This window comes from Vidua chalybeata, chromosome 15, assembly GCF_026979565.1.
Source record: "Vidua chalybeata isolate OUT-0048 chromosome 15, bVidCha1 merged haplotype, whole genome shotgun sequence".
Classification (NCBI taxonomy): Eukaryota; Metazoa; Chordata; class Aves; order Passeriformes; family Viduidae; genus Vidua; species Vidua chalybeata.
The window spans coordinates 6,335,683-6,349,080 of record NC_071544.1 but is presented as its reverse complement, the minus strand read 5'-3'; the positions used below and the strand labels follow the sequence as shown (position 1 = coordinate 6,349,080).

The window sequence follows — 13,398 nt, the reverse complement described above, 5'->3', positions numbered from 1 at the left end:
AGCTGGGCTGTGCTTAGTTGAAATGTAATGTGAAGAGCTCTTAGAATTCTCAACCTGCCTGACCTAATTAGAGCTCTCCTCCTGTTTGCTATAAAAGACAAACTGTATAAGACTCAGTGGCAGTGCTTTGAATGGATCTCATGCACACAATGGCAGTGCTTGCTCATTCTGGCTGTTATGAGGTAAAAATTTAAGCTCATACTGAGCTGCTTAAATGGTACCACTGGGACCAGACCAAAAGCTTAACAGGAGCTGGAGCCACACGTGATGCAGGGCTTGGATTTGTGTTTTGGTTTCAAAGGTCAGCAGAGCCAGTGCTGCTCTCAGTGCATGTGCTCTCTGCAGGCACAGCAGACAAAGGGATGAGTGCACAGTTGAACTGCAGTGATTTCCTAGGCTGCTAATTCCCTCTGTGCTTTTGGCTGTGCCCGAAATGCTGCTGGAAATGGAGCAGGTAAGGCTCCTTTGCATATTTGCATTGACTGGTTGCTACCACACTTTGGTTACAAAATCAAGGGAAAAGCAAACAGGGAGGAGAGAGGGAGACTTAATTATGCTTTAGTCTCTGTGAATTACAGTCTGAAATGTTAATTTAGTGAGTGGTCCATTTAATCACCCAGGGATGCATAATGCTTAAGTGACTGTGATTTAGACAACAGTATAATTCTTATTGTTAAATCATAGTGTTTCACAAAGTGGATGTAACAATAATAAAGAAATTGAAAGTGTAGGTAGAACACTACAGAATTTGAGGTAAATATTTGAGGAAAGAACAGATTATATTATATAATGAAGATACAAAACCTGCATATAATTTAACTTATTCTGGTGACAAAGATGGTAAGTTATTTACAGGCTGATTGAAGATGGTAGCTTGAGATTTCAGTGTTCACGCTTTTGCTATTTTTCTCTTGTTCTGAGCCTGGAAGACAGAATTTTAATTTCCCCATCATGCTTTTTGTTAAAATGCACAGGGAGCTCTCCCAAGCTGTTTTGGGAGGAGATGGTGTGACATCAGGTGTACTAGGAGTTCTTGCCTCGATGCTGCTAAACAGTTTGGTATTTCTTGTAGATTCTTCTTGATTTCAAGTTATCAGTTACTGATATTTTGAAATAGAATTCTAAGGTAAATGGAAGGGAATTAAATGTGAATAGTTTGTTACAGGGGGGAAAAAAGGGGCATCTGTATTTCATGAAGGCAGAAACTGGCTGAAGTGGTTTAATTTTTTTACGTATACACAGCTTTTTGTCCTTTAAATGTTAGTTGTTTGTCATAAAGGTAATTTACAATACTTTATAAAATTTTAGTATTATTCAATTTTGGTAGATTTTTCTGGTTTTCTTCCTTATTTCCAATTAAAACTATTTTAATCAAGTTAAGTTGAAATAAATTCATTGGCATAGATATGAATGTGAAGTAGCTACAGTGAGTTTTAGCCAGTTGTTTTTATGCATCTACTTAACTTCAGTTCTGCTAGGCACAGTCTCTGCCTTTGTGGGTCAGAAATGGTACGGTAACACTTTGTATATAGTAGCTTGTTACCTTCAAAACTTTGTATTAAAAAAGAAATCAAATCTGTCACCTTGTAAGCATGTAATGATACATACAGGAGCAGTACTACAAGCAGTGATTGCTCTCTCAAAAACAACCCCTCTTTCTCTGTGGGATTTACCAGTTGCTTTTACATCAAATTCTGGATAAAGGCAATTGAAAATACTTCTTTTTCTCCACTCTAAAACGAGGAATGAATTAATTTTTAGTGAATATGTGACAGAACTATATGCAGGATCATAAGATATTGTGGTCTAATTCTGAAGTTCCACTTTGTTTTTACAAATTAGGACTCACAATAGAAAGTTCAGTTTCAATAAGTTCACACTTTTTGGAAGTTCACACTTTCAAAAGCGTGGTCAGATGTTAAAAAGCAACGCAGTAACCTTTGTTACTGTTTAAAGCACCATGAACACGAGAAGAGGAGCCGGCCCTGCAGGTAAGGCAGCCCCTGCTCGCGGTGCGCCGGGAGCGCAGGCCCCCTCTGCTTCCCTTCTGCCCCGAGGCCAGCGGCGTTCGGGGTGCCCGTGGCCCTGTACCGCGGGCCGGGGCTGGCCGCGGTCCCCGTGGCAGCATCGCCCCCCCCCCGGTCCCCGTGGCAGCCCCTCCCCGGTCCCTCCGCCCCGCCGCGTGGGCGCCCTCCCGGTCCCGCGGGGCCGCCCCTGTCCCTTTAAATGCCCGTCCTGGCCCCGCCCCCTCCGGCGCGCCCCGGCCAATGAGCGCGCGGCGGCGGGAGGCGCGTGCGTCGGGCGCGCGGCGCGGCGCGGGCGCCCCCTGTGGCGCGGCGCTCGGCCCGGGCGCGGAGCCTCCCTCGCGCAGCGCCGGGAGCCGCGGGCGCGGAGCGGCACCAGGCCCGGCCCGGCCCCGCCATGGTGGGCCGGGAGAAGGAGCTCAGGATCCGCTTCGCGCCGGGACGCTGCGAGCTCGTGGAGGTGAGGGCGGAGGGGCCGGCAGCCCGCCGCGGGGCCGCTGTGCAGCGCGGGGCCGGGCGGGCAGGCCCGGAGCGCTGACGCGTTCGCGGCGGGGCCGGGCCCGGGGGGCCGCGGCCGCTGGGAATGCACCCGGAGGGGGCCGCGGGTGCCGGAGAGCCGCGGCTGGGAGCGCCCGCGGGCTCCGGGAGTTGGGTCATTTTGTGTCCGCACGGCCCCGCCGGAGTGGCCACCGGGACGCTGTGCTCGGCAGCCCGCGGCGCTCGGGGGTCGCGGCGCCGCGCTCGGCGGGCCCGAGGCTCGGCGATAGAGACCGTGTGCGGTGGTGCCACTGAACCAACCTCTCCTCTGCCAGGCGCGTCCGTGCCCGCTGTCCCGGGCGGGGTCGGTGGGGACCCACAGTGAGCTGCCGCACAAATGAGGACTGGGCGTGTAGGGAAGGGCAGAAGAAATTCTGGCAACACGGATGTAGGTTCACCTGTCATTCCGAGCCTTCGGAAAGCTCCAGGCTTTGCCTTTTGCTTTCTGTGGCTGCAGGGCATGTCGGAGCTGAGAGAGCTCAGTCTCACGTTCCCTTCCCTGTAGTGACTTGGATCTCATCGGATTATGTTGCAAATCTTTTACACCAGTAGCTTCCTAGTTTTGGTGGCCGTTCCTTAAAATTGGTGTTTTCAGTTCATTGTGATTTTCTGAATAAAAATATAAAGCTTGAAAAGCTTTATGAAAAACTTTAAAAGTACCTGTTTCTGGTTTTCAATTTGAAATGCATCATGTTTTGTGCTTTTTATAAATTATGCTGTTATTTTATATTTTGGTAGTGTCTGCAAAGTGATCTGGTGTCTATAAATGCTATTTTTAAATCCAATGTGACTTGTTTATGTGAATTGAGACTTCTAAACACAATAGTTTTTTGGTTAACATGGACACCATATAACATGAAATGGGATGGTTCATTATAAACCTCAAAATTGCGTGTTTCGGTAGTGTTAGAGGACCATAGAAATGCTGCTGCAGCTAGGTGACGTCCTGTGAAGGAGCAAGGCAGCATACAGGGCAAGAAGAGTTTATCTGTTCAGGTTTTGTGTCACCAGAATGTTAAAACTTGTGGCAAGAAGAGGTTCAAACTGGTAATTAGTTGGTGTTGGATTTGTGAGAACCATCCATCATTTGTCGTACTCTTTCAGAAAAAGTGACTGGAATCACTTGGAATTAATTACTCTTGCAGACAGCAACAGTAGCATGCAAGCTGTGCTTGGTGAAAGCTGTGTTTGTGTCCAGTTCAAGCTGTGCTGCTGATGTAACATCCTCTTCATGATATGTAAAATAAACAAACTTAGGTGAATGAAGTTCCAAAACATCAGATTTTGCAAATGACACTTGGTTTTGGGTTGGTCACTTCCTACTTACTGAAGATATTTAGAGATGTTTTTAGAGAACCTTTTGACTCTGTTCTTCAGCAAGTATGGATATTTATTAGTGGGATATTCTTGGATATTTATTAGTGGGCACCTCTGGCTGTGGAAGCTTGATCATAGGTCCTGTGATACTGTGCAGACTTTGCTAAGAGACAAGAAGAAAATAGTAATTGCATGTTCTTGGTCATGCTGTTCAGAGAATCCTGGGTAGCCTTAAAAATAGTAAACCAGCTTGTGTTCTCAGGTAAAATTTAAGGATAAAAGTAACTTTTTGATGCGTCACATGTTGTAGTCTGTCATTTTCAGGCAACTGTCCAAATGTAAATTATTAATTTTCATCTAGTACTAATGGAATAAATCAGCCTTCATCTGGAGATAAAGAGTTGAGAAAAATGCATGTACTGTGCTGGGAAGTTGGAACAATTGTTTTGGGTAGGCTGTTTCCATCGTGCCCCTCTGCATATTCTCTTATGGAACAAAAGCTTTGTAACTTCACGGGTGAAAGACAGTAATTTAGGAGCGATTGCTGTGGCTTCCTGTGCTGCAATCAAAAAGTAGCAGCCTGGTACAATGCTTAGAAATTACTGGGCTGTTGAGATTGCATAGCAGAAAGTATTCTGTGATGTACAGAATTATAGTAATTTGTCACAAATTGTCCTTGTGTGTAAAGTGGTCAGGAAATCCAAGATTTGTGGGTTCTGCACACCCAAAGTTTTTTCTGCACTGGCATGGTAAAGATATGCTTTCATTTTTGTTTTTAGCAGGCAGTTCTTGGGTTTGTTCATGGCGGATACAGAAAGAAAGCGTTAAAGGAAAATAAAGATTGCAGAGACAGACATGGATCTTCTGTTTGCTGTCTTGAAAACTTCATTTTCTCGTGGGGGGGGGAGGGGGTGGGATGAAGTTCATGTGTGCTGATGTTCACAGCTGTCCCAAGTACCAAAGTGTGCAGGAGCTGAATTGTCAAATTTTCCTAGATGCATTTTGTAAAATTGACCAGAGTTCTGTATCTCAGTTTTGCTTACTATTAGACTATTGTGTTGAATAACAATGAATTATCCTTCTATTTAATAATAAAGTTAAAGATTTTTATTACTGCAGTAAGTTAAATTGTATTGCTGCAGCTTCTAGCAGGCAAAGTCTATCCAGAATTATTTGCTGTAGGATTTGGGCCCTATATGTTACATCTTTTGGGTCCATTTTCTAAAGAAGTTAGTTCCCTCCTTTCAGATTGCACAAAGTTACCAGCTTTTGAATGAATTTAAAATTCTGTCTCCACTAGTGGTTTGGATTGTTGTAGAAGTAAATTAGTTTCTCACTGAAGTTTGTTTTCATTACCTTTGAATATATTTTTAAATAGTTGACTGGCTTCAGTGCTGTCCTCACAGATGCTGGTGTTGAATGAGGCACTCCAAAGACTCAGGAGAAGCTTTTTTAATACAGTAGCCTCTGACTGTTATTTTGCATACTTTTCAAGAAAAAAAAACAGTAAAAAATTGCAGTAGAAACAAAACTTTTCCTGTTGTCATTTCCTTAGGAAGATGTTGATATTCCCAGTAGACGAGTTTTGATCACTGGTGCTACGGGACTTCTTGGCAGAGCTGTGTTTAAAGAATTCAATGAAAATAATTGGAACACAGTTGGTTGTGGATACAGGAGAGCTCAGCCCAGATTTGAACATGTTAATCTTCTCGACTCTATTGCAGTTCATGACATTATCCATGATTTTCAGGTACGTTTCTGGAGTATAAAGTGCATGGGAGGAGTACTTTATGTGTGCAGTAGTCAGCTGATAGTGCTGCTGAGTTCTGGGGAGTGAGTGGGGCTGGTGCTTTGGCAGAGCTCTGACAAAAGTGTGTGTTCTGCCCCACCCAGAGCAGAGGTTTGCTCTGTAGGTACAGACAGCTCTGGCCTTTGCTCTGCTCGCCACAGGCAGGCTGCAGGCACAGCTGTACATGCCAGCACACTGCAAAGGAAAAGATACTTTAGAGTTATTGTCTCAGTAATGTGTCAATAGGCAATTCTGGGGAAGTGGAGGAATATTTAAATACAACAGCAGTAACTCTGTGTAGTGTATGTAGTAGTAGTGTGCAGTGTTCACTGTTTTTTCAGTCTGAGTGCCAAGAGGAGTATATAAACCTGAAATACATGATCCAGGGTGCCATTCTATAAAATAGTAAATATCATCTTAATCTGCAAAAGTAAAGTAAGCCATGTGTAAATAGCTTACCTAAAAATTTTTAGGTGTAAGAGATCTATCTTATATTAATATATATTTTACTATACAGAGTTAAAAAGCAAAACATCCCCACAACTTCAAAGTTGCTGTAAGATTGAAGCTACTGAAGAACATAATTGCACAATTAACGATAAATGTTTTTCGTATCTTGAAACAGCATGATTTTATTTGTAAAAAGATACTAAGGAAAAGGTGTTCCTTGGAATGCTGGAATTAAAAATAACAATGTTATTACTTAGTTTTGCCTGAGGGGTGTCATCGCTAGAGTTAGGGTGCAACTGCCATCTCTTGACATGTTGGTTGTTTAAAATTAGTCTTTAATTTCCAGCCTCATGTTATAGTGCACTGTGCTGCTGAGAGAAGGCCAGATGTTGTAGAAGGTCAACCAGATGCTGCTTCTCAGCTCAATGTGGCTGCTTCAGCAAATTTAGCAAAGGAGGCAGGTAAGGAGAGCATCTCATGGGTTTGGTGTCTGGTCAAAATCCTGCATCTATTTATACAGGGACATCAGTACAAAGAGTGCAAGTGTTAATGTCACTTCTGCCATCAGTGTGCTGTCGATCTGTTTTCCATAAGAGTACTGTGCACAACTCCGTGAAGGATCAGGGAACAGACAAAGCAGTAGGAAGGAATGTGCATGGAAGATGAGATCCTTGGGAGATATAAGGGTCTATTGGGATTTCAAAGAAGGCATGAATTAATATAAATTATCTATAAACATTTTCTTCCTAGCTGGAGTTGGAGCATTTCTGATCTACATTAGTACAGACTATGTATTTGATGGAACAAGCCCTCCATATAAAGAGACTGATGTACCAAATCCTCTGAATTTATATGGTAAAACCAAACTGGAGGGCGAAAAGGCAGTTCTGGAAAACAATGAAGGTAAGACACTAAACCATTTTTAATTCAGGATTTCTGTTTTTACTCAGTTATATGTTAGCTTAGTAGACTGCTAAGTCAATGATGAAGTTGCAAAACCAAGCTATTGATAAATTAGTGTGATGGTCTTCCAGTAAGTAAATATATGCTGTGTATGATGGATTTGGCATTGCTAATAAGAGAGAAACTTTGTAAAAAAAATACTTTGATAGGAAAAGTCTTATTTAAGTAAAAATAAATTTAAATGACAAGCTATTCAGTCCACCTCTAGATTAAATACCATCTCCAGATTTGACTGTGATGCTGTTTGCTCACTATTCTAGACTGGCAATGAAGGTAAGACTTTACCAAATCCAAGGATGTGTGGGTATCTTCCTAGACCCTTCCCCCAGCTCAGCACTGAAGTGGTTTCGTAACCTTTTGGAGCAGGATCTGTCAGGCAGCAGTGGGTTGCAGCACTGGTATTATTAGCAGGAGGAGTGTTGAGGTGGTGCTGAGTAAAGAGTTTGAAAATATGAATTCTCTTGATTCATACAAATACAAGTATTTTCCTGGTGTTCCAACCACTGATTTGCTGATACAGTGTAGGTAGATTTCCACTGGTCAAATCTGTAGCCATGTCCTGTCCATTTCTGTTGTAAAATGCAAAAATCTCCAGTAAGTGGTTTTAACATTTTTTTAAAAAGATACTTTGGTTAGAAAGGAGCACATGCTTATAAAGATATATGTATGTGTATAAAGTCATGCTTATAGAACTACAAAGTGTCAGGAGGTCCTCAGAGCTGTTAGCCATGAGGCTGAACCTCTCCGCATGCCAGAGAGCTGAGAACAAAAGGAAGGCAGTTGTCTTCTCAAAGAATGAATCTTTTTAAAGCAATTTAAACATAGATGTTTCAATTAGTATTTAAAGAGAGGAAAAGCATATCTGCTGAGTGACCAAATAACTGCATCTAGAGCATCAGGAAATCAGTTCACATTGGGTTTTCTATTTGTTTTTCGGTGTTTTCTTCTTAATTACTTATTCTGGTTTACTTCTCTGTGAGAATAATTTGTGTTAGCTTTTTCTGTTTCTCTCCAATAGCTATAGCATTTTTTCCCAAGTATATTAAGAATGGCAATTTTTTGATTACTTCAGCTTCTAATTTCAGGTCCGATTTTTTTCTTTTCTCTTTCAGCAAAACTATTACTTTAAAGTAATTTGTCATAGTCTTGGATTTCTCCTCAGAGGCTTTTTGAGTCTTCATGACAGAGATAGACTAGTATGATGTATTCCATCATAAAATATGCTTCTCTTTGCATTTTGTTAATTTCTCAAATCACTGTCCTGGAATCTAACATTGTTTACTATTGTGTTCTGTGAACCTATTCCTTATTTGTCAAGCTTTTCATTTATTTCAAGGTTCATGTCTTTTTTTTTTTTTTTTTCTGGTAAATAATATCCTCCTTTCTACAGGAGGCTTCTGCATGATGGGTGAAAAATCTTTGTAATTTATGCCTGAATATGATGACCTGTGATTGGTGGGAATTTTTCTCCTTGCTCTTACCCAGTGAGGATGGGGAGTGCTGGAGTAACTGCACAGAGTAGTCGGGTTTAATTTTTTAATTTTTGTTCTAACACAAACAGGCATCTTTATGTAATTAATGAAAGCTTGTTAACTTTCTGGAAATCAATGGCATAAATAAAATACAATAATGTCTATCATCTTAGTGTTTATAAACTGGTTTTGATATAAATTAAATTTATATTCCATGAGCTAACATACTGCTTGCATTTTATTTGTGATTTGTAGATGCTTAATATGATCAGCATATTTCTTAACACTTCCACTTTTCAGATTATGCTGCTACATCACTACCCACCCATGATGTTAAATATTCTCTCTTTTAGAAACTGCAGTACTTAGGATTCCTGTCTTGTATGGAGAGGTGGAAAGACTGGAGGAAAGTGCTGTGACAGTTATGTTTGATAAAGTGCAGTTCAGTAATAAATCTGCCAACATGGACCACTGGCAACAGAGATTTCCTACCAATGTCAAGGATGTAGCAGCTGTTTGCAGACAACTAGCAGAGAAGAGAATGCTGGTAAGAATGGCAAGAAATGAGCCTCTGCAAGGGGAAAACAATTGGAGTTCTCAGCTTTGCTTCTTAACAACTGAGAACTGCACATCACGTGGATTATTTGCATTTCCGGAATGCTGGGAAGGAGGAGAGACCTGGCTGTAATACTACAGGATCTGTACATGACTATGAGGGTACTGTGGTCTTTGAAACAAAAGTGGTTGAAAGGATTGGACAGAACCTTCTGAAAGTTGTCTTGTGTCTCCTGGTATAGAGGAGAGAATTAGAAATGTTGAACTTCTTCTGATATACCTTTTACAAATTCCTAGTTTGAACTAAAAAACCCATTCTCAAATGTGCCACTGTTATTGTATTAGCAACACTGAAGTGGCCAAACAATGCCTCTGGACTGAATTACTTCCTTGTACTTGCTCACAACAGCACCTTCAGATTACCATCTTTGCAAGGTAACAGAACCAAACAATAAACAGCCACCTTTGTGTTTTTCACATGGTAACTTTGAAAACATGGACTGAACTTGTACAGTTTGCAGCTTAATATTCAGAATGTGTGTGATGCCTTTTGCCTTTGTTTTTGAGTAAGTGAACATCACAGAACAGCTGAGTTCCTCCTCCCCAGCTCTTTGACCTTGCTTGGTTGGTGGGCAGCTCCTTTCTCTCCTGTTCATTCTACAGGACACAAACTGTGAAGTCAGGTCAGATAGAAGTAACACCAGTTTCCAGTCTCAGTTCCTGGTCAGGTGTTCTCTGAAAGGGTACAGATTTTTCTAGAACATCACTGAGGTGCTGTAAGATGCCTTTTGAGATAGGGTCTTGCTGGGTGCTAATTCTGCCAGTTCTTGCACAGGAATTAGCCTGAGGACCAGCTGAATGCTTCCTCTCATCTGTGTTTCCTCTTTCTTCTCTAGGACCCATCAATAAAAGGAACCTTTCACTGGTCTGGCAATGAACAGATGACTAAGTATGAGATGGCCTGTGCAATTGCAGATGCTTTCAACCTTCCCAGCAGCCACTTGAGACCAGTAAGTGATGTTTTGTTAGACCTGTAGGCAGACAGATGTGCCTGATCATTGCATGTAGCAGGTTTCCTACTGGCTGTACAAGTGAGCTTCCTCTTCAGGACAGGTTCTGCATGTCCAGCACAGCAGCTCTGTTGCTGAGGGGACTGGCTGGTATCAACCTCAGGAAAAAAAAAAAAAAACAGCTGCTTTGACCTGCTGAATTAGGAAAATTACAGAGTCAGTCAGACACCAGTTTCCTAGTCTGTAGTATAATGGTATTTCTGCAGAACAGTTCCCCTTAGTCACAAGCAAATCTGTTCTTTCATGTTAGATTGATAGAAATTAACTTGAAGATAGGGCTCTGTGAAAGCTGTGCAATGTCCAGATTTATGTCTGAGTACATGCACTTAAGAACTGCAAATTATTTTTGCTTTGCTTAAAACACCTGTCCTGCAGTTTTATTGACACTTGAGACTGTTCTTAAAGACATCCTGGTAATGTGATGTGCATATAACATGTCAAGAAGATTTTACCTATGTACAAAATAAATTCTAAGGATTCAGAATTGGTGAACACTGGAATTGAAATGTGACTTGGAAGATGGAAGAAAAACACTGGAGAACACTTAGTCTTAATTTCTTCTGCTCAACTCTATTTCTCTTCAAGACATGGTTGTCTTCATATTGATCAAGACATGGTTCTGTTTGCGTTCTGGAGCATTCCTTACCTTGTGATGATAATCACAGAGTGAAAATATGAATAAAATGTTGAAAAACACAAATAGTAGCAGTAAAGAGAGTGAGAAAAATTTGCCTTAAGACAGTTCACATGGCATGAGGAGTTGAAATAAAGTTAACTATAAAACAAACAAATAGCAAAAAAATCCAAACCAAGAAAACCCCCACAAAATAGAAGGGAGGAGGCGACCCTACCTATGTAGAAAGCTGTGAAGAAAATGTTCTAATATACATGTACAAGAATTTTTCTGTCACTTCTGTTTACTTATTGGTGTGGGTGTTTTTTTTGTCTCCTGTTTCTGTTTTTAGATTACTGATAGTCCAGTTGTGGGTGCTCTTCGTCCAAAGAACGCTCAGCTGGACTGCTCCAAGTTGGAGATGCTGGGGATAGGTCAGAGAACGCCATTTCGTGCTGGGATCAGAGAATCACTTTGGCCTTTCCTTGTTGACAAGAGATGGAGACAGACAGTCTTCCATTAGTTTGTAACTTTTTTAGTAAAAGTATGGTATGTGGCACTTTTTTAAAAGAAAAAAATAGTTTTGTATGAGTGTTCTTAAATTGTGACATTTATGAGCTTTCATTTAATTGGGTAAACAAATGGTCTTGCACTAGTGAAACTTAGCCTAAAAAAAGTTCAGTGACAAAAACTGAGCCTATTTGATGTCATGGATTTTTTTCCTTCCATTTATACCAGTCTAACTTGATACCTGTTCTGGGTGGATTGAGGTTCTTGGTAATGAGTACTGTGTGATGCTAAGAATGACTCAGATCACTTGCTGACTTACTTTTGGCTGAAATATGTTGTTGATGCTTAAGGTCTGTGCCATTGTTGTATATACCATTTCTCTTCATTAAAAAACATGGTCAGTTACTTTATCACCAAAAATCTGAGGGTTTTGTTTTTAATTTCTGAAGATGGTGTTCTTAGGGAGTTAAGCTGAAGTAGGATTCCTTAAATGTTTTGCTTGAGCTCTGATCAAAATGTTTTTTTAAAAAGTGAAACTTTATTTTTGCAATTATCAAGTGTACTTTTTATGCTTGAAATATTTTCAGAATGTTCTGTAAATTGAATGCCTGCAGCTTTGTATTTGTACAGTAAGTTGTATGCATTTGTTTTAGGCTAGGGGAGGGTGGGGACAATGGGCAACCAATAGTTTTGACCTGGGCTTTTTTTGGGTGGGGGATTGGAGTTGAAGGATTTTTTTTTTTTTTTTTTTTTCCTGGGTGGCTGTTTGTTTTTTGTATGAAAGCACAAAATATCTTCATCCTTCTCTTCCCTTCTTGGGGACAGCAACTTGTTATTAATGGAAGATGTTTGTTAGTACATGGGAGATGGAGAGGAAGGGTGTTCAATAATTTGTAGCACTGCAGCAGCTTTGTCAGAGCTGGCACTGCTGCAGCTTGTTGTGGAACAGCAAAGTGTGTGTGCTGAAGGTTTGCAGCATACTAAAACTAATATAAGACGGTCTTTAAAGCTGGACTCAATAGCCAGGTAATGTGGAAGAAGAACATTATAAAGCTTTGCTTCCTTTTGAAGTTGTAGAATCAACAATATGAATGTTCTGATATTGCTAGCAGATTATTTGTAAAGCTAGTAAAAAGTCCAGTTGGATGTTCTTTTATTTTTCTGAGGCTGAAATGAAGGGGAAGGGAAGGATGTTCAGATTTTTTTTTTCAAGTGTGTGGGGGAGACACATGCAAAAATAGACCAGTTGAAGGTCTTGTAAGGGTCAGCTTTACATTCAGTCATTTCATTTCAACTCGTATGCTAAGCATTCATAATCTCAGTTTGTTTTAATCTGAAGTCCTGATACACACATGGTAACCTGTCTCCAAAATGACAATAAATATATATTGCCAGCATGAGAAACAGTCGTTGATTCTTTCTTTACCATCAGGATTTGCATCAGAAATGTCTGCAATTCTTCTTGAAATCTGTGTGCCCTTTCAGTGTTGGGTTTTTTTTCCCCTCTTTAATTCAATAATTATTTCCAGACTTGGACGAGATTGGATCAATTTGTCTGTCAGTGCCTTGGAGATGTGATAAATGTACACACAAAAGATAATGTGTTGAAAATATGAGCCCTGTAACATCTTGGGCCTCAGGGCTGGATCAGCAGGATTCTATGTCCTTTCTCCTGCAGAGAGAAGTTTGACTAGGAAGAAAAAAAGGATGACTTCTCTCCCAAAGATAAAGGACCTAAGTGAGATGAGTTGGGCATTTTATGGGGAGGACAAAATTGAAATATTTGAACTTTTTTTCACACTGAGCAAGTAAGTCCCACTGTCCAGTTACAGCCTGTCAGAGGGGATCCATGTCCTCAGCATCCCCCTTGGAGATTGCAGTCTTGAGGCATTTTGCTACTGGACAGACACCTTGGATGACATTTCCCTCCTTTGGTTATAGAAATCTAAGCACCAATAAATATTGCAAGAGGCAGTGGAAGTAACACTGTCATCTTCCAATCACTTTAAAGAGATGTTGCTGTTGAACTTGTCATACTCTTCCCTTTTTGTTTCTGGTTCCGTGACACTGGAGGTGTTTGTGTTCATCCACAAGGGCC

At 41.0% G+C, this 13,398-nt stretch overlaps 1 protein-coding gene across 2 annotated transcripts; it reads left to right on the top strand.

The window, feature by feature from the left end:
- The first annotated feature begins 369 nt into the window (after positions 1-369).
- MAT2B (methionine adenosyltransferase 2B) lies at positions 370-12,704 on the top strand. 2 transcript variants are annotated; one of them, XM_053956621.1, is made up of 7 exons: positions 370-454; positions 5,434-5,628; positions 6,464-6,578; positions 6,868-7,020; positions 8,906-9,099; positions 10,004-10,117; positions 11,143-12,704. In XM_053956621.1, the coding sequence occupies exons 1-7, from the start codon at positions 434-436 to the stop codon at positions 11,311-11,313; spliced, it is 963 nt and encodes a 320-aa protein (XP_053812596.1). In that variant the 5' UTR covers positions 370-433; the 3' UTR covers positions 11,314-12,704. The 2 variants fall into 2 exon arrangements, with proteins under 2 accessions (XP_053812596.1, XP_053812595.1); XM_053956620.1 differs by lacking the exon at positions 370-454 and adding an exon at positions 2,339-2,484.
- The last annotated feature ends 694 nt before the right edge of the window (positions 12,705-13,398 follow it).

What these genes read in the sequence shown, in the direction of transcription:
- MAT2B (XM_053956620.1), top strand. Translation starts at nt 2,422, where the DNA reads ATGGTGGGCCGGGAGAAGGAGCTCAGGATCCGCTTCGCGCCGGGACGC. An exon ending in GACGCTGCGAGCTCGTGGAG is followed by an intron (nt 2,485 to 5,433) that starts GTGAGGGCGGAG and finishes TCATTTCCTTAG; the next exon opens with GAAGATGTTGATATTCCCAG. An exon ending in TAGCAGAGAAGAGAATGCTG is followed by an intron (nt 9,100 to 10,003) that starts GTAAGAATGGCA and finishes TTTCTTCTCTAG; the next exon opens with GACCCATCAATAAAAGGAAC.